At 38.4% G+C, this 21,043-nt stretch overlaps 3 protein-coding genes and 1 long non-coding RNA gene across 5 annotated transcripts; 2 read left to right on the plus strand and 2 right to left on the minus strand.

Moving 5' to 3' along the window:
- Positions 1-4: 4 nt before the first annotated feature.
- Positions 5-1,651, plus strand: LOC136239651 (transcription initiation factor IIA subunit 1-like). The gene has a single exon (XM_066030434.1). The coding sequence runs from the start codon at positions 123-125 to the stop codon at positions 1,554-1,556; it is 1,434 nt and encodes a 477-aa protein (XP_065886506.1). The 5' UTR covers positions 5-122; the 3' UTR covers positions 1,557-1,651.
- Positions 1,652-3,530: 1,879 nt separating this feature from the next.
- LOC136238406 (von Willebrand factor-like) lies at positions 3,531-12,755 on the minus strand. Its single transcript, XM_066028860.1, has 8 exons — positions 12,478-12,755; positions 8,831-9,115; positions 8,096-8,348; positions 6,707-7,618; positions 6,386-6,553; positions 4,789-5,706; positions 4,182-4,355; positions 3,531-3,754 (listed from the first exon to the last, which is right to left on the minus strand). The coding sequence occupies exons 1-8, from the start codon at positions 12,664-12,666 to the stop codon at positions 3,657-3,659; spliced, it is 2,997 nt and encodes a 998-aa protein (XP_065884932.1). The 5' UTR covers positions 12,667-12,755; the 3' UTR covers positions 3,531-3,656.
- A 977-nt stretch (positions 12,756-13,732) lies between these two features.
- On the minus strand, positions 13,733-19,357 carry LOC136238109 (uncharacterized). Of its 2 annotated transcripts, none has more exons than XM_066028439.1 (6): positions 17,353-18,688; positions 16,294-16,494; positions 16,022-16,210; positions 15,871-15,972; positions 13,905-15,812; positions 13,733-13,824 (listed from the first exon to the last, which is right to left on the minus strand). In XM_066028439.1, the coding sequence occupies exons 1-5, from the start codon at positions 17,962-17,964 to the stop codon at positions 15,102-15,104; spliced, it is 1,815 nt and encodes a 604-aa protein (XP_065884511.1). In that variant the 5' UTR covers positions 17,965-18,688; the 3' UTR covers positions 13,733-13,824; positions 13,905-15,101. The 2 variants fall into 2 exon arrangements, with proteins under 2 accessions (XP_065884511.1, XP_065884512.1); XM_066028440.1 differs by adding an exon at positions 18,902-19,357 and having other exon boundaries at positions 13,739-15,812; positions 17,353-18,843.
- Positions 13,830-18,814, plus strand: LOC136238110 (uncharacterized). The gene is made up of 13 exons (XR_010692760.1): positions 13,830-14,260; positions 15,113-15,279; positions 15,326-15,627; positions 15,688-15,803; positions 15,859-15,987; positions 16,072-16,221; positions 16,268-17,204; positions 17,366-17,481; positions 17,535-17,611; positions 17,664-17,857; positions 17,967-18,113; positions 18,178-18,455; positions 18,507-18,814. It is a non-coding gene; the product is annotated as an uncharacterized lncRNA (long non-coding RNA).
- Positions 19,358-21,043: the final 1,686 nt, after the last annotated feature.

A 21,043-nucleotide genomic window follows, 5' to 3' on the forward strand; every position in this document is an offset into this window, starting at 1 on the left:
CTAAAGAAATACGGTTCTATTGTTTCTACGTTGAGTTTTGTGGTTTTACCCTTCTTTAGATTAGAGAATACCAGATATCTCACGTGTCTCTACTCTCACGTGCTTCACCTCGATCTTACAAGATGTCGGGTGGTGGAGCAGCGAACGCCGCAACGGCCGTGAAGACAGCGTACCAAGGTGTAATCGATGATGTTATTAAGGGAGTTCGGGAGTCGTTTCTTAACGAAGGTGTGGATGAGCAAGTGTTGTCGGATTTGAAAGAATTGTGGGAGAACAAGCTGGATGAATCCGGTGTTATTAATCACCCACCGCCACTGATACCGAAACACAAAGTGACTGAAACACCACCAAAACACGGACAGCAGGTGTGGAATGTACGTCAACAACAGCAACAACAAGTCCAGCAACAGTCGCACTCATCACCTAACATTCATCATCAGCAACCAAGACAACAGCAACAACAACACAAGCGACCACAGCAGCAGTCTTCTGTGGCAGTTACTGGCTCACATGATTCACACCCAGTGTTTACATCAGTGTCGAACGCCCCACCGCCTCCAGCTAACCCAGTGACATCTGCCAATACTGTTGCTTCTTCTACTGCACAGAACACAGCATTGTTACAGTCTAACATTGCAAGTACTGCGGCCATTGCTAACATGATACCTAACCTACAGTACATGATACCAGGGGTTGGCACTGGACAGTCCACTCCTGGGTACACCGTGGTCCTTGACCCACAGAATGGTACACCCATTATGATTCCTATGGCCACACTTGCTAGTATGCAGATGGCTAAGCAGTTGCAAGCGTTACAACAACAGACGGCAGCAGCTGTAGCTCGTGGGAGTACCGCCACCAGCACTTCCACCCAACAGTTTTCTGTTATACAGAACCCTGCGTTGTCTATGTTGGCAGCTGCGGCAGCAGCAACAAGTAGTGATACTACAAACACCCATCAGCAATCACAAAGCTCCCAGTCAACTGATTCAACCCAAGTTGATGGAACTTTACCTCCCCTAAGTGACAATGTTACCACTGAAGATGATTGTATTTCTACAGACAGTTTATCTTTACATGAGAGTTTCCTAAGGTTTCAGTCAAAGCAGTTACAGTCAAATATTTTCACACCAGATATTTTGAATACTAAAGAAACTTTTGATGACAATCCTATTACTGCAGGCTCAGTACTTAGTAAACGTAAATGTGTAAAAACAAAAGGTGATGCAGAAATTATTCCACAATTGGATGGACCAAATGAAGAGAGTTCCGAAGAAGAAGAATCTGAAGATAGTGAAGAGGAAGACGAAGGTGCCGGACAGGCTGCAGCTGCTGGTGATGATGACCCATTGAATTCTGGAGATGACGATAGTGTAAAATCAGACGAAGAAGACAAGTTTGAAACAGAGAACATTATTGTATGTCAGTTTGATAAGGTAACACGCACAAGGATTGGTGGTAAGAATCGTTGGAAATTTCACCTGAAGGATGGCATAATGAACCTGGATGGATGTGACTATGTTTTTCAAAAGGCAACAGGAGAAGCCGATTGGTAAAATTTTTGTCATACTTGTAGTTATGTTCACTGTACCTATTAGCTCCTTGTTGCAGTGGAATGTTTTTGTAATTCTATTATAAATTTGTAATTGGGTACAGTTGAGTTTATAATTCTGGCATATTGTGACTATTACATTTCTCAGGAGGAAAGTGTTCTACTTTCTAACACCCTTTTCATGTGGTCGCTTTAAACCAGCACATTCAACTCGGGTTAACGCGTGAGCGGGTTGAACCTTGAAGTCAAAATATAGTTCAACCCTACAAAGCAGTAGGGTTCAACCCTACAAAGCAGTAGGGTTCAACCCGGGTTGAACTCAGGTCTGAAAAGTAAAAGCATGTTGTGGTTTTTGGTGAATACATACATAAACTGCTTAGAAAACAATTATCACTTAATGAATACTATCATCTGATGACTGCTTGTAAACAGAAGCTGGATTGAAAGTGAGTGACCATGTGAAAACAGTGATAGGTTTGAAGTTTTGTAGGGGTAGCTTCAGGACATTTTTCTAAAATTAATAATGGTTGTGAATATAGTTATTTACAAACTACATCTATTATGGACATTTTGGGACCCAGAATTTTTGGCCACTTTTTGCTGTAATATAGAGGTTTTCCTCTTTCAGAGGTAAAAAATGTATTAACCACACCTGTTGGGACCAAAATTTTTGTCCTTATTATGGAGGTTTTTTCTATTGTGTCCTTAATTTGGGGAGTTTGTTAAGAGAGGTTCCACTGTATCTTGTTTTGCTTAATTACAAATGACATCACAACGAAGCACTACCAATTGTTGCCTAATAATTATTATTGAGGTGCTGAGGAGAGAACCAGTTCTGGTAATCTGCAATAAAAGTAGTGACTGCTCTATTAGAATATTTAGTATAATGTGTGTTCTATGATAAAGACTCGGTATTTATTCTCTAATGTAATAATATTTTGGCCAGTTTTTTGCATGTAGTAGCTGATGCCATGATAGTCATGACATATGACATATCGTGACATAAATTCCATGACATAGTGTGTCGTGGCACATTTTTGTCGTGAATAGCACACAAATTTGGCTATTTTAATATAAAAATTTGAATGTTGGGACCAAAAACTACGTGTATCATCCTTTTAAAAGTATAGAAGTTGTGAAAATTCAGCAAAGGGAAACATCCATGTTTTGCTGGATTTTTTTCTAGAGCAAGTTATATTGTGACATGATATATTGGGACATAAATTCTTGTGACATAATTATGACATTTCTATGTTGTGGCATCCCTAGTAGTAGCCAGAAAATGGTCATAAAATTCCGTATTGCAACTTGAGTGCTCACTCAGCTCTACCCAGCTGTTCAAATGGGGACCTTTTGACCTAGTAGCAGCCCACCCAGCTGTAAAATCAATGGATGTCTGGTGTTAATCAGGGAAGCAAATTCCAAATATCCATATACACGTCCCCCTGCTGTAGGAGGATTTACCTGCATAATACCCCTGATTAGAGCCCCAGGTAGAGGTGACTGTGCTAGCATGGTAGCTATAGGCTTTTCTTATGTATGCGTGCATATGTGCATTTGTATGTACCTTGGCAACAATTAAAAGTTATAAAGTGAGGTTTGAAGCTCACAACTGCAAGAAACATATTATATGCATGTCAGGGAAGGAGCGAAAATAAGAACTTTAGGGTTTTAGAAACCCTGAGTATGTGTGTGTGTGTGTGCGCATGTGTCTGTTTGTCTCAAGTGTAAAACTTATCTAGTTTGTTTTAATAGTACAAATGATAAATATTTAGTGTATCTTAAGATGTGCGACTGTTTGGTTTATGTATAGACTGCATGTTCTATATAGCATTGCATGTTCTATGGCATAGTATCTCAGTGTCCTTTTATGCAAATTAAAGTTAGTGTTATTCAGTATCCAGTTTAAAAGATTACTTGTTTCTATCACACCCAATACAATTATACTAAAATTGACACACCCTGATAATGAGAAGAATGAGAATTCCTCTAATGTGATTATCAGTGTTAACAACAAGAATGCAGGTGTGAGAATGAAGTTATTGTACAACTTTCAGTTTAATAGCTATTGGTTCAGTAATAGTATTATAATAGTGTTACAAAGTTAATAACGCAGCAGCATAGCAACAAGTGTTGCAATCAGAGCTTGAAGTATGAAAGTCATCTTGTTTCCATCATGGTTGCCAGCAGCACTGCCATTAGCTGAAAAGGAAAGAATAAGCATATAATAAAAATTTAATTGAACTATGTACAGGAAAGGAAAATGCTCAGTTACACACATTAGAATATTGTATTACAAGATCATGAAGTAGAATCATACTTAAATATCATGTATTAAATATAGTCACTGTTACAAGATGGTCTTATAAGTGAGGTCATGTATAACTATGAGGTTTGTCCAATACATGTACAGTACGTCCCCAGTTATCCAAACACTATTGTTCCTAGGGCTGGACAAAGTGTTCAGAAGTTTAGATGACTGATATCCACTGATTTATATCTATAGAACATACATTAATTTTATGCAATGCACACTAAACACAAATTCTCTAATAGAACATTCGGATAACTGATTCACTCTACTCATATAACTAACTTATATACATAAACAAATCAGTAGTTAGCTAACCATTTAGACAAGTTGACATTGGTTGACATGCTCCATCTCTGCCAGCTATTTGTCCTGTAGGACAAAAGCATCCTTCTGCACATCCACCATAACAAGTTTCATTGAGGTAATCACATGTTTGAGGGCACAGGGAACCACACTGTTGGAATATTGTATCCCCTGGACAATTCATAGCTATACAGAAATTAAACACAATAGTTAGTGAAAGAATTGTATGGTTGTACACATTGCATGAGCTCTAAAGTCCTTGCAAGTATAAACTTTTACAAGTTGGGTTTTAAATGTTAGAGAAATTTTGCAGTTTACTTATAGAGTATTTAGGCTTGTGCATACAGTGGAACCAAACACTTGAAACTGAAGACACCCGGACACTTGATAATGATCCCAAAGTATCTTTAGCATATTGTAAGAAATTCAGGACACTTTTAGTTGGTCCCACATTGTTTCTATATGTTTCACTGTATAGCTATGAGCATGTATGTGTGTTGCTGTGCAATTTCAAAACAATTACTGAGCAAAATGCATAGATAAAAGAGTTCTGATTCCATGTAAAAATACTGTTACTATTTGTGCAGTGTGAATGTAGGATTAAGTAATTATTCCTTACGGCAATCGAGAAATTTTCTCCAGTTTGGCAGAACTACTCCAGCAGCTGCACAAGCAGAGGCATAAGTAGCTAAACTTTCACAGTAGCACATGTCACGATCATCATCATTACACTGGCACACATCATAAACACAATCTTCTTCAAAGGGTTCAGGATTAACAATTGCATTACAAGGTTGAAAGAAGGAACCAGACAGCGCTGAACATCTAACATTTGCTACATTTTGAACTGCTGAATCACAAGCTGCTGCCTCAGGAGTAGTGCAACCAGTTGTACTGCCAACAATCCAACTGTTACCAAAAGCATTTGGTGTACTAAGAGCATTGCCTTCTTGATCCATAAAGTCATCAGTACTATCACCATTGTAGTTACCACATAACCCACAAAGCCTATTTCTCCATCTTGTTGACACAGTGATTTCCACACGATACTGTCCATCCCAAAAGACTCTAACCCCATATGTTGGGAAAATGACATTTGGGTGACCTCCTACTCGGGAAATGTACACTAAGTCTGTCTCTAGAATTACTCCATCTTTTGTACTGGCATGTTGACTACCATTAACACTTATGGTACCTCCATTACCTCTACCTAAAATAATATTTACACCTCCTCCAGAAATCCTTACTTGGTCAGCACAAGTTACCCTCTCATTGTGTTCTTCATTTCTAACAGCAACACTGAATTCATCACTATTACATGGCATGGTCAGGACATATTCACAATTTCCTTGGAAGTCAAAGTTACGGAGGTCAAATGTTTGGTAATGAGGATCTCCAGCAGCATAACAAGTTGCCCCATTGAATAGACAAGTTTGTGGTTCACAGTGAAATGCACCATTACGACATGTACATCTTGTGGAGCAATTTGGTTGTATCTGCTGACCATCAAGCACTGCCACACCATTGTGTTCACATGCTGTATGGATTAGGATAGAATGATAGAACAAGTGGCATTATTGCAGTGCACATGAATATATACAAGGGTGGCAGATATATAAACTTTGTTTTGGTGTAGAGTAGCTAGTTAATTATGTACAAATGTTGTAGAAGTTAATGAGTGGTCATTATTAAACATGAGCTGTTTTGATTTACATAGCTATGACCCATATGTAAGCTATATAAGTTCCTGCTATTGTATACACACAAAGAACATTTACTATTTAAACTTTATTTCATGGGCATAGCTACACAATGAAATATATTTTTATGCACTTGGATGATTATGACAGTGAGAATGAGGGGACTGCTCTATTAAACCATGTAACTTTTCTATTAGAGGGACTAAATCTTATATTAGTTTGATTATGGTAGTATGGGTGGGGGAGGGCACATTCTTTGGTGCTCCCTCTGAATCTGTCACTGATATGTACATGAATGCAATCAAAATTCTTTGAATGCACATATACAATTAGAATATGATATTCTCATGGAAATTTTTAGAACCACGTGCACTAAAATTCAATGAGACATTAAAATACAACCAGCTGTTACCAGCATGTTTTTCAGCATGGACTGTGTAATACACTCTTGTTTTTCAATATAATACATACATAACTATGCACAAAATAAACAATATCCAAAAGCATGTGGTTTACCTGTGCACATTTCAGCTGCTACACATTTTCCTTCTAGCAGATATTTTCCATCAGGACAGAAGCAACCCTCAACACATCTTCCCTCACAAACTTCATCCCTGTTTTCACATGTACGAGGACAAGCTGGACCACATTGCTGGAATATCATTCCCTCAGAACAGTTAACACCTAAACACACAAAAACAAAATTAGATTTTTACACAACACATATAAATCCATTCAGTATCACCAAGAGTCTGTATTCTTATTGTCACTTCATATAAAACCATGGCTTGTAAAATATGCAAGTAAACAAGTGATGTTATTTTAAAACAAACTTACGACATGATTCCAGTTCTCCCCTCCAATCAGAAGGTTGTCGTCCATCATCAGCACAGACACTAGCATAGTTAGCCATTGCATCACAAATGAAGTCTTCTCTTTCTTCTGGATCACCATAACAGTAATCAAACACACAATCATCAATGAAAGGTTGAGGGTCCACTATTTGATTGCACACACTAAAAACACTTTGCTTCATTTGGCTACAAACAGTTTGTGCATCTGCTAAGGAAGCATTATTAGCATCGCAGTCAGATTCATTCACCGCATTTCTTTTTTCTATTGCTCCTCCTGGACACTGTAGCTCAACAGCACTTGTAGGATCATTGTTTCGATTGCCATCATAGTTGCCACACAGTCCACAAAGTTTTCCAGTACCTCGGTGCATGGTAGACACCTGTATGTATAATCTATATTGGCCATCATAACGAACATAGATACCATGTTTTCTTAGTGTTACATGAATATATCTACCATGTTGTTGTATGATGAGATCAGGGTCAGAATCATATATTCTGTTACCAGTCTGTTGTAGTACACCATTAAAATATAATGCACGTCTCTGGCCAATGAAAATTTCTTCAGGGTTACTACCTGGGACTTTGATTCTTACACCTCTAGCACAAGTGACTCTAGGACGACTGCAAGGAACATTGTCAGCTGATATCACAAACTCTTCACTTTCACAAGGTTGGGCCATGACATATTCGCAGTCTCCTTGAAAGTCAAACCTTCTCCCATCCCAGCTCATATAATGAGGGTCGCCAACAGCATGACACTGTGGTCCATCAATAACTGGACACATGGTTTCCTTACATTCAAACATTCCATTCTCTTGGCATACACACTTTCTGTCACAACTTTCCATTATTTCTGCCTTGACTTTATACTTTATACCATCTTTAACACATGCTGTAATGACAAGGTTGAGTGCAATACATGATGAATAAAATTTAAGTAGAGTGACTAGGCCTAACAGTGACCCTTCTATTATTGGTCCCTGAGTACATTAATATAATTGAAAAGTTTGGACCTATTCAGCCCTGTTCAATCACTCTAATAGAACATACACCTTGACAAAATACTCTAATAGAACAGTCAGCTCTACTAATGAATCAACAAAATGTTACTAAAAACATACCAACTTAGGAATAGCTAGTTTGGATTGCACATAAAAGGTAATATCAACCAAATAAGGTACTGTTTGAATGACAAACTAAATGTGAATAATGTATACAGTTTGCACAGTGTCTTCCTCAAAATAAATTCAGTAGTTACTTTTGTATTATGCTCTAACTTATTGCAAGATTTAAGGAAATTGAACAGTGGTACAGCTGGAATGTGCAGCAAAGAATTTATATGCAAATGATAATCATTTCCATCACTCACTGATTGGTTGCAGCTTTTCTTCACCGATGCAGTACACATACTTTCCTGATAGCCCAACATTACTTCCTCTTGCTATTGTGGATATTTCTTCTTTACCAGAGGCAGGGTGGATTAAATGGTTGCCACTTATGCCAATCCCAACTTTAGCATGAGTCCCACCACAAGTGCTCCACTGAATTCCATTGTCTGCATATTGGAATATTACACACGTCTCTAGATCATTTACTGCGATCACTGTCTGAAATGTGTTCACCTGTAACAATAGAACAGGATTTAGGCCTGAGCCTATTATGCTTTTGAAATTGCCTATTATGCTTTTGAGCATTGCTCCAAAATTTCTCCTATTATGCTCCAATTATGCCCAGTTGTGTGCCATTATGCTCCAAATATGATTGTATTTTGACTGCTCTATTAGAGTACCTAATGCATCTAATTATGCTGGCATAATCGGCGCAGGCCTAGCAGGATTTGTAAATATAATTGGTGAATACTTTGTAGTGGGAGATTATAAAGTTGTATATTTTAAAGTGAACTCTTTGGAAGATAAACTTTTATTTAAAGTGGAAAATCTTTAAAAACTGAACTTTGGGGAAGAATCATATTTTGGTGTACATTGTGAATAGATCACAACGGAGCCTAAACCGCTGTAGACTGTAACAATATAGCTACATGCATATGAAAAGTTAGAGCTGTGTAAACAAAAACTATCAGTCATGAGCACACTGTTATACATACCTGGGCAAGGTTTCCACCTACTGCTAAAGCATTACTCCAAGTTGAAATGAACAGCTCATCGGATCTAAAATCTTTGTCTCGGAAGGCAGTGTTCACACTAAAGTCAGCCTTGAACAATTGTCCCAAGGAAGTTGTGGTACCATATGTGATGTTTGTGGCTGTGCCTGTAGCAATGTCACACCAGAAAGGAGCGATGAGGTCATTTTCGCTGTCAAAAGGATTTAGTGTAAAATCTACTGATTTCTCTTTGCTTTTGAACAGCGATATCCCACCATCTCTCAACACCTATAACACATAAAGGATATATGAATATTATAGTTACATGATGTACATAGCTGTACGGCAGTTATCACATTTAGTGACTGACTGCTCTAGGCTAATCTAGGGTCCGCAAACCAAAAAATCGATATCTTCAAATCGACTTACAAACTATAGTCATGTGTAGGGGTAGGTCTAATCAAGAAAGCACTAGAGTGGCAGCAAATTTCATCCATGTCTTCTAGTGAAAATAACGCGAAATACCTTGAATCAGATCGATTTTTCGCCGTCGTAATTTACAATGTTATTCTTTTGGGCCAAAACTCTCTCTCAAGCTTTGAGAGGTTATCCACTCTTACTTTGGAGTATAGATACACTGTTAAAATGAAGAGTAACCACAACTCTTAAGGAGTTCCCAGTGTAGGGAGGATTTAACACCCCTGGAGAGTGACCATTACTGTAAAGGAGTAACACATGCTCTGAAGGTGGTGTCACTTAGCTACTCTTCAGAGTAATGGTTATTCTCTTCAGAGTGTTGGTTACTCTCCAGGGGTGTTAAATCCTCCCTACACTGGGAACTCTTTAGAGTGGTGGTTACCCTTCATTTTTAACAGTGTAGTTTAATATAATTAATTAATATTTGGTAGTGGCGTCGCGCGCATCACCGATCGGCGAAAAAAAAAGACGTTTCGTGATCTGGAGTACAGCAGACTTGCAGGAAATACTGCAACATTTACTGCAGTGATTACCTCCAAGTCAAGTACCTGTGTGCAGAATATGGTGTGGATTGAAGTTTGTTGACCATCTGGCTGAGACCAGCCTCGCCTGATTTAGCAAAAACTCCTCCGCGATCCAACAAATACTGCAGTTTCGTGCACATAAGCACCTTTAAGTGTGTTGAATTATGGAAACGATTACTTAATACAAGTACAAACTTCCAGCGAAGGCTAGATTACGAACACTTTAATCAATTACGGCATGCGAAACGCGATTTATTGCACAAAACCAAGGCTCTCGTAACTAATATATAATTTTACAAAAATATTGTGAAATATACTTGACAACTACTCTGAGTGCAGTTAAATAAACATGTTTGTAATTGTTAATTAATTTCAGTGACATTAAGTATAAAAAATCAATTTCTGACTGTTCTATAGGAATATCTGACTGCTCTATTGGAGAGTTTCCTTCATGCAAGTTATACATATTATAGCTATGTGGCATTGGTGTAAATTGACCTATATAATTAATTTTAATGCTGGCATATTGCATGCTATAGTAAAATCATTGTGCCTTTTTCTGAAAATCTTCCTCATATATACTCAACAGGGTTAACGGTATAGTCTAGACATAGCATCTGCATTTTCATTTTGATATGCAATGTACTATTTGGTATGTATAATACTGATCCTACTTATGCATGGTGGCAGTATTAGCAATAATTATAGTAAATATCAAAAGCAGAACCAAGGGTTAGCTCCAATTCCATAGTTGATGGTAGGGAAGAGTGGCTCTGCTGACTACATAATAGTTATACGGGCACAATGTGGAGTCTATGAAATTTATAAACCCGAAGGCCCGGGCTGTAGCGCACGAGCGAAGCGAGGGCGCTACTAAGGGCCTGAGGGTTTATAAATTTCATAGACTCCACATTGTGCCCGTATAACTGCTTTAGACTCTATTTCACATTACACTCAGATCACTTACCTCATCCATGGCTGTTTCTGCTGTAGGCTCGGCAAAAGCGGCTGGTTTTCTTACGATAATACTAGCGCCATGGCAACTATGCGTCCTCACGTGACTAAATAATCGCGCTCGTTAAATCACTGCACGTGAACAACGCATAGCGATTGGACAAATCCGATTTTGAGCATATGTCATATTGTGCTTAAAGGCGTGGAGTATATTAGAAAACAAGGTGGAGTATATGAGATTTATTACCCACCCAAAACAGCCTAAATAGAGTCTAATGTAAGGATATGTAAAATAAAATCAAAAAAAAGTTGAGATAGCTAGCTACACACCTAAAAGCAATCTTTAAGCCAACAGTTTAATGTATGTACATATTTGTATATCCTATTTGTGTGGACCACTCTTATACATTCCATGTAATGTTCCAAACTACTAAAATTCTACCTCAAAAACTTCAAAATCAGGACCCAGTGCATGACAAATTTTCAACTATTTGAATTTTGTGAACAGATCTATATTAGTATGACAAAGTCATTGTGATAATTACTCTAAATTCAGTGACATGTGACTACTGCTCTTATTAAATGTTGATCTAATCCATTATAACTATGTCAATTTTTAAGTTCCAGTAAATCATCCGATTGGCATCTCATTATAACAATTAAAATCAAAATTTCTTCCAAATCACAAATAACTAAACTTCATCTTTAGAGATTTTGTGTCATGGAAGTAATACTATGTTTTTAATGTCTTGCACAGGATAGACATGATTGAGACTGAATAAGTTGCAATTGGTACTTTGATACAAAATTAGCTACCAGGAAATGTCACGGCTTTGTATGATAGTTTCCATGCAGATGTGATTTCAAGGCATGTAAAACTTGTCTGAGGAACATACCATTTGACCTTGCATGCTACTGCATCTGAGTATCACATAAAAATACATGATCAGATAATTATAAGCCCTAATTTAACTATCAAAAAGGTGTGCATGATTATAGCTATATGCTGCATGACCTGCATGGCTATATAGATCTGGCCATGCACTCAAGACCTCTGGACTCCATCCTTGCTACAGAAATGATCATCTTACTCTGCTCACAGTGATTTATAATCATATTAAGTCAGTAACATTATGTTGAAGATTTTAAGATATCGATTTTTTGGTTTGCGGACCCTAGCTAATCGAATAGCATCTAAAGTGTGTGAATATTTCACATGTACGATTCTAGCTTCTATACTGAGCTATCAAGTAAAACTTCACAACGTTTTGTGGATGTCAGCAAAAAGCAGGAATTCGCTATATTTGGTAATATATATTAAAATACTGCTACTATGAATAACATACTAAAAAGATATGGATGAAAGGTCCTTCTTTCCGACAGTCTCGAGACCGAGCTAGGCTCATGTCATCGCCGAACTACATGCAAGGTAAAAAATGTTGCATCACAAGATGAAGCTAGCTAAGTTAGTATGAAGTTAGGCGGGCAGCCTTAATATTAGCCTGCGTATGTAGGTCGAGAGCCTGGTAGCTAAACATCTAGCTAGCTATCGTGACGTCACGTCATGGTCAGCTGCTCGCTAACTGTAAAATAATATAACTAACATTGATACTATGCTCATGCATATGAGTCTTACATATATAATAATAATAATAATAACAGTGATAGCTAGATACTAGGTAGCTATCAACTTACACACATTCCGCCAAATGATTCTCCACAAGCCCGAAAGTTCTTGTTGAAACTTCTTTTACAATCAGACTCGACGTTTGACCCCATGGTGTGTATAGCCTCGTCTTCTAGCTGGAAGAATTGGTCCAGTGAAACGCACAAGGCATGTTGTATTAAGCACAAGATGATAATTCCGGTGGCTTTGCAGAGCATTTTGGCTTGTACAATGCTAGCAAATGCTGATCTATTGAATCTACCCTCTTTTTATAGTGCAGCTTGCTAGCTATACCATCAACAACAGAAGCACGTGCCACGGATATAGATAGTCACGAGGCACGAGCAGGTTTACGCGCGCCCCTATATATAGCTAGCCCATATAGTATAAAACTTATTATATTATGGTCATGCATCGATTGTGTCCACTACTGGGAAAGGCTTAACAGCATGCGTAATGGAGAAATGTATATATTAGTCCAGGTAACAGACCACACAAACAGCTCTCTTAACAAACTCCCTCAATTAAGGACACAATGGAAAAAACCTCCATGCATGACAAGGACAAAACTTTTGGTCTCAACAGGTCTAGTTACAGGTAATACATTTTTTTTACCTCTGAAAGAGGAAAACCTCTATATTACAGAAAAAAGTGGCCAAAAATTCTGCTCAGAATGTCTGTAATAGAGAGGCTCCACTAGTACTGTACAAGTATATATATACCATGATTCTGCTTTACAAAGCACATGCATGCAGGCAATTCTCGGAAACGTGCATCAAAAGTACAATTAAGATATCCATCTGTCCATAAGAAGTAAATCAACTAACCATGACCAGGGGCGGATACATGCAGGGCCTGGCAAGGGGAGGGGCACAAACAGGCTAAGTTGCAGGTGGTTGGGGAGACCCAGATTCTCTTGCTAGTAGCTGCATTTTTGAAGTAGCAAGTAATACACCTCTTAGCAATATCTCACTGTTGATTTTTACTATGGCCTTTGCAGATGGTTGTGAAGTCTTAAAAGCGGTTTAAAGGCTCTGAATGTCTTAAACAACAGCAACACGATAATTATTTTTAGAGGCGCTTAGTACGCATGAAGGTGCTGGGTGACAGTTAGTTTGACTTTGGTTCACTTTGGTTTCAGGTGAATTTGTAATAATTGCTACATATCTTCGTGAATTTTATAAGCTAATCTTGGCTTGACAAAGTTTAGTATTTTAATCAGTAATATGGCTCCTCCACAAGGTAGAGGGGCATTTGCCCCAAATGCCCCATCCTGAATCCGCCATTGTGACCCGATTTTGGAAAACCTACCTTTTCGGCACACTGGTCAAAAATGCTTTTTATAGCTTAAATAAGGCGAAATATTGTTGTGCACACTGTGTGAAAATTTCAGAGCGATTCATACAAGCGTTATAAAGTTATGGTCAATTTACTCTCCAATACATTACAAACTAACTTTTCATTATTGGTTGAGTTGTGCTGTAGTATGTTTCCGTAAACTGTCCGTAAGTGATTAAAGTCGACAGATGGGAACAAATCACTTCTTGACCAACTCCATTCGCTTTAAACGATTAGAAGCGATAAAATACGGATTCGTTGTAATAATATCACGTGTCCTTGCTTAATTAAATCACGTGATGTTTGAAGAGAGAGCACATGTGTCACGGCACCACTGATTTTGTGCTTCTTTCTTGCCTTACGCAGCGTTCTTTTACAACTTTTGTTGAGCGCACGGATAATAGATGAACACGAAGGGGATAGAAGACAACAATACTAAGGAGAGGAAAATTGCTCCGTTTGTTCATGGATCAAGTAAGTCTTTTTTGAATATTTGTAAGGCCGGCGCTGTAGATTATGTGTAATATTACTCACTGGTAGAGTTTTTGTGTAATTTGATAGCGATGTTCAGCACGACAATCGATTTTTAGCTTTAGGAGTTTTCTAGAGCCACTGTTCTGTTTTTCCCAGTGCTTATAATAGGGAGCTAAAGTTATAATAGAAAGTCACGTACACCGCAACAATAGGGTTCATAATTATTTTGCTGGCAAATGTTAAAAGTTGAATTAAGCTGTCTGATTGCATACCTGTGGGTGTAAACAAGTTTTTGACTTAGCCAGGTGTCTAGGCTACTAAAGGTTTACATTGTTTATACACAGTGTGCTAGCTAAAGCCACTAGTAGTGGCCTGGATTAAAGTTAGCACTGTTGATACCCTTGTAAGTAAGTACCAAGTGAGTAAGGAGCTTTGAATTGTGTTGCAAGTAATAATCGGCAGGAATTGTTTTAGTCTGTTTTTGCTTTTACTGTGGTTATGTGCTAGCATATGCAAGCAGCGTAGCGTAAAATGATACCCACTTCTTCAACTGTACTATATAGCATGGAACTAAGTGTGTATGTTTTTAACAGCAGTTGGCAGAAGCTTGCATTCAGAGAACATATTGGCAGAGTGCAAAAAAATTCATGAAATCAGTGGCTTTTCAGGGTAGACATTGTATACATTTTTTGTTAAGCCTCAAGAGAAGTGTGCAATGTGGCATACGCTTCAATGTACTAGAAATACTTACATGTCGTTTTTGAAATAATGGTCTCCAGAATGAATAACTAAGAATATTTACACATATCAGCTACATATCTAAATAATAATGTTACTATTCTCATGGTTTAGGGACAGTGGGTTTAGGGCAGACCAAGTCCTGTGCCTCTTCAGGAACAAACTCTCTAATTTTCTCGTACAAATACCACTGACGTTCTGCTGACAGTCCTGCTGGAACAATTACATTAGGCAGTTCACCAGGTTCTGGACGCCATGATGATGATTTCAGCAGACTGATCGTACGTTCTGGGTCATCGTGAGTGTTTTTTACCATCACTTTTCCAGGGCGGCTGCTCAGAAACCTAAAATGATGCATCTGAGTGATGCCTTTTAACGCGGTTTTCACTGTTTTCTCCTCGAAGTAATCGCTCCAATTGTACATTGGAACGATGGTTGTTCCATCTTGACTGCCAACTAACTGGGCAAAATTAGGAGCAGCTGACTGGTTGACTGCAGCAACAATGTCATCAAGACAACCTATCTTCGTCTTGCGATAACGTCGCTTGAAAAGACCAAAACACCAGTCAGGCGAGAATTTAGTGTGCCCGACTGGTAGAAATGAAATCTTCACTTCAGTATGGAGACCAGTGAGTATCCTCCACATCAAATAACACATTAAATATCGATTTTTGTTTTGCCCAGTACAGTTGTCTGCATGGAAGTGTACAGATGTTTCACCAAGGCTATGGTGTGCAAGAAAATGGTGCAACATTGAGATGATTATGTTGCCACCTTTTCCAACATTAGATGCCTCGTCAATCAGGTAGTTGATCTATAAGAAAACAATGTGTAGCACTGATCAAACAGTATTTTCATAGATAATGTCTTACTTGCCGAGGAATCGCCTCACAGCAAACGCCAAAAATGGCACACTTACGTGGTGTGAGAAAGTATATTGGACCTGGCTGAAAGGGATCACACGGGTAATGCACCTATAAGCAGACAAGGTACATCTACAAAACTTTAAGTATATTCAAATACCTGCTGTGCCATATCAAAACTGTAGTGTATCGTCCCTTTATGACTCTTAGGTGGTACACAGGCATCTGGAGGTGGGGGTCCAGCAGAGAAGAGTTTCTCCAGAGTTGTTGCACTTTTCTCACAAGCGCCCCGATATTTTGCCCTTTCTTCCTTAACCAGTTTGAGGTGTCTTTCGGCTTGCTTGATGGTCTGATAAAATGGTAATAAAAGATCTAAGTTCATTGTTATTCGTACTTATTTATTTAGGACTCATTAAGAAACAAGCACAATACCTGGGATTTTTCCTCATCGGATCGATTGATGGCTTTCATAATCAAGGTGCTGTTTGTTTGGCAAGTCCAGCACAAATCACTCCTAGGTTTAGTGATCACAATGTGAGGTGCGAGCTGACACCAGTACTTGCGAAATGTTGTAAGTTCAGCATAGCGAATTCCAGTAGTGATGCATGAAGTCTTGTAACATTCCCATACACACTGTAATAAAAATCACTCATGATCAGTATGTGTACAGGTGCATAATTTAGTAATCAATCAATCACTTAACTATTATGTTGTATGTGGGGAATATGATAACCTGGACCGGACCAGACAAAAGGTCAATTCTCCAGGCATGCAAGATTAACCATATTTTACTATGATTTGTATCCCTATAGGTTTTATACACTACTCACCTTGAAGGAACTATGCCAAGAACGAGATCACAATATTGAACAGCACGCGCAATCCACTGTGGAACAATCCAACTAAGTTAAACGCTTTATAATGCGTTTCACCACATGGTCGCTACAAAGCTATGTGTTCTTCCTGCTGTACTTGTGTAGAACAACAGTCACACACACGAGTGGCTGTCCGAATTTATTAGAGTCGCACTGAGCAGTCATTTATCCCCAGGACATTCTACAATAATTTGGTGATAGATAACACATTGAATTAAGCAAGGTAGGCAATAGTGAATTATTCCTGAATATAAATATCTTGTGTAAAGTTCATGACTCTAATAAATCCAGGCAGCCACTCTTGTGTGCCTGTTGTTCTATGCAAGTACAGCAGGAAGAACACGTAGCTTTGTAGTGATTGTGTAGTGAAATGCGTTAGAAAGCGTTTTAGCTCAGTTGGATTGTTCCAAAGTGGATTGTGCGTCTTGTTCAATATGGCGATCGCCTTCTTGGCATAGTTCCTTTAAGGTGAGTAGTGTATAGAACCTACAGGAATACAAATAACAGTAAAATATGCCTAATCTTGTATTCCTGGAGAATTGATCTTTGGTCTGGTCCGGGTTATCATATTCCCAATTGTATGTTACTATATTCCTATTTTTATTAAAAGTAATACCTTCTTATTGCAGCTGGATGGCAACAGCTTCAAATCGTCTCGTTTGTACCCAGGTATCCTACCAGGCAGCAGGATGGCATTATCCTCAGCATAGTTTTGCAAAAACTGTACAAGTGCTGTCTGATCTTGGTACGTGAGTGCTTTAGGTGGTAAGCGTCGTTTATTTTTATGCTCTCTTACAGTCAACCCATTTTCAGCATAATGCTTCTTGAGAGCTTGCAGCTTGTACTTTGGTCCGACTCCAAGAAGGAAAGCAAAGGTAGCCGCACAAACTTGATGTCCATTGTGCATGTGCTCCGTTCTGTACCTAGATCGCTTCTCAATTTTGTGACGACCATGAACGATGTCTTCGTCAGTGCTTATGGTGGACATAATTGAGCCTAGGATTACCATGTCAAGTTGTTCATGAGAAAGCAAAGCAGCCTGTGCTCGAATGTCACGATAATACTCAGCTGTAAACAAAGTGCTACATGGCCTATCACCTACTGCCAGTTTACAACCACAGGTATCATTCACAAATTTTGCACATTTTTCCTCATTTGATTGTTGTGGATCATCGTCATCATGGTCGTGATGGGGTTGTCTCCTAGTACTTGTGTTGTTTTCTCTCATAGGAGTATCATCATCGTTAGTATGGAGTCTGGCAGCTCTGCTGTTGGCAACTTCATTGCTATTGATGGAGAAAGACGGCTGACTATTACTGGTCTGTGCTTCACGAGAGTCACAAACTGGGGAACTACCTAACAACTGGCTTGTAACTGGTAAGTGCTGACCACTACTGATTAAACTGTAACCTTCATTATTATGTGATTGATCACCAACTAGGTACTGGCTGTGATGTGGTTGGTTGTCAGCATTGGCAGCAAACCAGGTACTATTCCTTGGTATCTGTTGACCAGTGAAATCAAGTTGCAATTCACCAGGACCAAGAGTAGGAAGCCAGTTGGTGGTGCTATTCCAATTTTGGACGGGAAATGGTTGTGAAGTGTACAGATGACCATGCTGACTGGTAAGCTGACTACCATAGCCAGACCACTGCTCAGTAATGGAACTACACCAGGACGAATGGTTATAGCTGTTACCAACCCAGTTATGATTAGCAGGTAGCTGTTCACTGACATATAATTGGTGGTTATTTGTGTGCTCACTACTAGGCTGGCTGTGACTAATAGCGCTGTCTTCACAAGAAGCATCCTCCCAGTTTGTATCAATGTGGTTACGTGGTGTGCTACTAGTGACTGAACCAGGAGACGGCAGAGAATTGGTTGTATCTAGATGAGCGGTGTCTGTTGGCACAGTGGTAGCAATAGGAGAAACTCTTATTTCAGCATCAAAAATATCTACATGTATTCAAAATTGTTTCAAGTTAATGTATGTAACTTATGTGTATTAGTATGGTATTACCTTGCTGTATGTCATCACATTCATCAATATTGCTTGTGTCTGCCACAACAGACCTCGATTTCTTTCGTTTGCGCCGCCTGGTTGTCTCTGTGGGTAATGTAAGCGGTTAAAAGGATTGCTGCGGTGGTTTCATCGCATTCCTTACCTTCTTGGTCACTGATTTCGTCATCACTGCTGTCGTCACTTTTATCAAAATAATCCTGTACAAGCGCCTCAAACTGTGCGTAGTCATTAGAGCTTAGTCGCACAATTCCATCATTCGCTAAGGAGTTAATAGCCGACAAAACCCCGCTTCTTCTCGATGAAGTAGCCATAGAGAGTTGGCGCGTAAAGAATGAAGGTTGGCGCGGAAAAGAAGTTACGGCTGGAACAAATGGGATGATTTGTAAGTTCCCGTGTTACGCATACAGTGAAATGGCTACACAGTGCGACATTTTTGGGAATATCTCATGATAGAAAATACCTACGCGTGTAATATTTTATACCGACAAAGAAAGATAATCTCTCTATGTATTCATGTAAAAATATTGCCATGCGATTCTTTTTGAAAATTTTATTATCGCTGCTTTCTGAAATTTCTATTTGTGCCGAAAAGGTAGGTTTTCCAAGATCGGGTCACCCATTGATGACCACAATGTACATGGTTACTAGGCAAAAAGGACTAAGGTGTACATGCATATGGTTAATAGGCAAAAAACTTGCTATAAGCCGCTTGCTGAATGAAATAATATCTTTTTGTTTCAATTCCCTGTAGCAGCAATATGTGATGAATTACCTACCAGAACATTTAATCCCTTTCCATATTTAACTGCATGGTTTCAGAGATTCATTTTTTGTGAATTTGAATGATTATATCATGATCATACAAAAATCCTAGTGCATTCGTACATATATCATATATCATACAGTATAAATTACAGCTATATGTAGCTTATAAGCTGTATATATCTGTATGGGATGTCATTCTTGTTACATTAACTGGTTTAGGCAAATAACTCCATGTTGGCCTGCCATTAAAATGGTTCTCAGGGTATACTATCTGTTAAGCACATAAATTCATGGAATTATCACTTTTGGCTGTGCATGCAATAAACACTGTTTAGCTGGCCCATATTTGTATACACCACAGAGGCAAGCTATCAACCTTATATAGATACTGTTATTCTTATTGATAGTCCCATGTGATACATATAAAATTGTTGTTGAAGGCTATATATAATGACTTATATAGTAATCAACTCATACAGGAAAGGAATGCTATAATCTTTACTGGTCAATATTCATTATCCAGTATCCTGCCTGATGCATTCTTTCACACAAGATGGTCATGATGACCAAACTAGATGATGTAGCAAAATTCATCCATCATAAAATTGATTAGTGGATATATGTGTCATTATGTAATGTAGTGTAACACAGTTGTAAAGTGTAATAATAGCTTACAGTATTTCACTGACTTGTCTGTGGCATACATGCATAATAAACTCGTCATTAATTTATACCACTAATTCCTCTTACACATACAGCACAATTCAACTATATGTATTAATGAGTAATGACTGGTTTAGCTTTTTTGATCACTTGACACTGCAACATGTAGCATAATACTAAAATCCACGTGTTCAAACACATCATGTGATCTGAATCAGTTGTTGGACATTTAAGTAAAAGCAAGATCAAGATCAAGAAGCAAGGTCACTAAGTCTTCTGATGTCGTACTGTAAGAAATGCCAGTATGGGATTTCTGTATATGCAAATGCATGCTAATATATATATATATACAGTACAAAACTGACTTGAAAGTACATTGTGCATGTGCTATCTATTGTAGCAAAGCCACACCAACCCAGTCCCTCAATTTAGTGAAGTGGCTGTCTTTGTAACGCAAGTTGGAATGGAAGACCATGTACATGCAGGCAAACATGATAATTTGCTTATCATCCACAAATAAAATTTGTGATTTACATGTGGGAGGAAAGTCATTTTTTCATTGTTGTTTAAGGCTAACTGTTAAGAGGTTAGCTTAAAGTTATAAAACTTACATTTTACTGCCTTAGTGAGGTGTACATTTCCCGTGTTGTAAAATGACAGCTGGCCTTCTCAGTATCAAAATATATGTATATGTGATAATCATAATGAAATTTGAGGCAGTATATAGACCATAGGGTGGAAAATGATGCAGGTGGGGATGAGAAGCAAGTTATCAAGTTTACCTAACCTAAGTACAGAGGACACATAACACTGCATCTTCAATGTCTTAAACTGATTTCTATATATGGATAGTAAA

Source organism: Dysidea avara, chromosome 11, assembly GCF_963678975.1.
Source record: "Dysidea avara chromosome 11, odDysAvar1.4, whole genome shotgun sequence".
Classification (NCBI taxonomy): Eukaryota; Metazoa; Porifera; class Demospongiae; order Dictyoceratida; family Dysideidae; genus Dysidea; species Dysidea avara.

What these genes read in the sequence shown, in the direction of transcription:
- LOC136239651 (XM_066030434.1), top strand. Translation starts at nt 123, where the DNA reads ATGTCGGGTGGTGGAGCAGCGAACGCCGCAACGGCCGTGAAGACAGCG.
- LOC136238406 (XM_066028860.1), bottom strand. Translation starts at nt 12,666, where the DNA reads ATGCTCTGCAAAGCCACCGGAATTATCATCTTGTGCTTAATACAACAT. An exon ending in GGGAGAACTGGAATCATGTC is followed by an intron (nt 6,554 to 6,706) that starts GTAAGTTTGTTT and finishes TTGTGTGTTTAG; the next exon opens with GTGTTAACTGTTCTGAGGGA. An exon ending in AGCAGCTGAAATGTGCACAG is followed by an intron (nt 5,707 to 6,385) that starts GTAAACCACATG and finishes TAATCCATACAG; the next exon opens with CATGTGAACACAATGGTGTG.
- LOC136238109 (XM_066028439.1), bottom strand. Translation starts at nt 17,964, where the DNA reads ATGAGAGAAAACAACACAAGTACTAGGAGACAACCCCATCACGACCAT. An exon ending in CCGATGAGGAAAAATCCCAG is followed by an intron (nt 16,211 to 16,293) that starts GTATTGTGCTTG and finishes CCATTTTATCAG; the next exon opens with ACCATCAAGCAAGCCGAAAG. An exon ending in GTGAGGCGATTCCTCGGCAA is followed by an intron (nt 15,813 to 15,870) that starts GTAAGACATTAT and finishes GTTTTCTTATAG; the next exon opens with ATCAACTACCTGATTGACGA.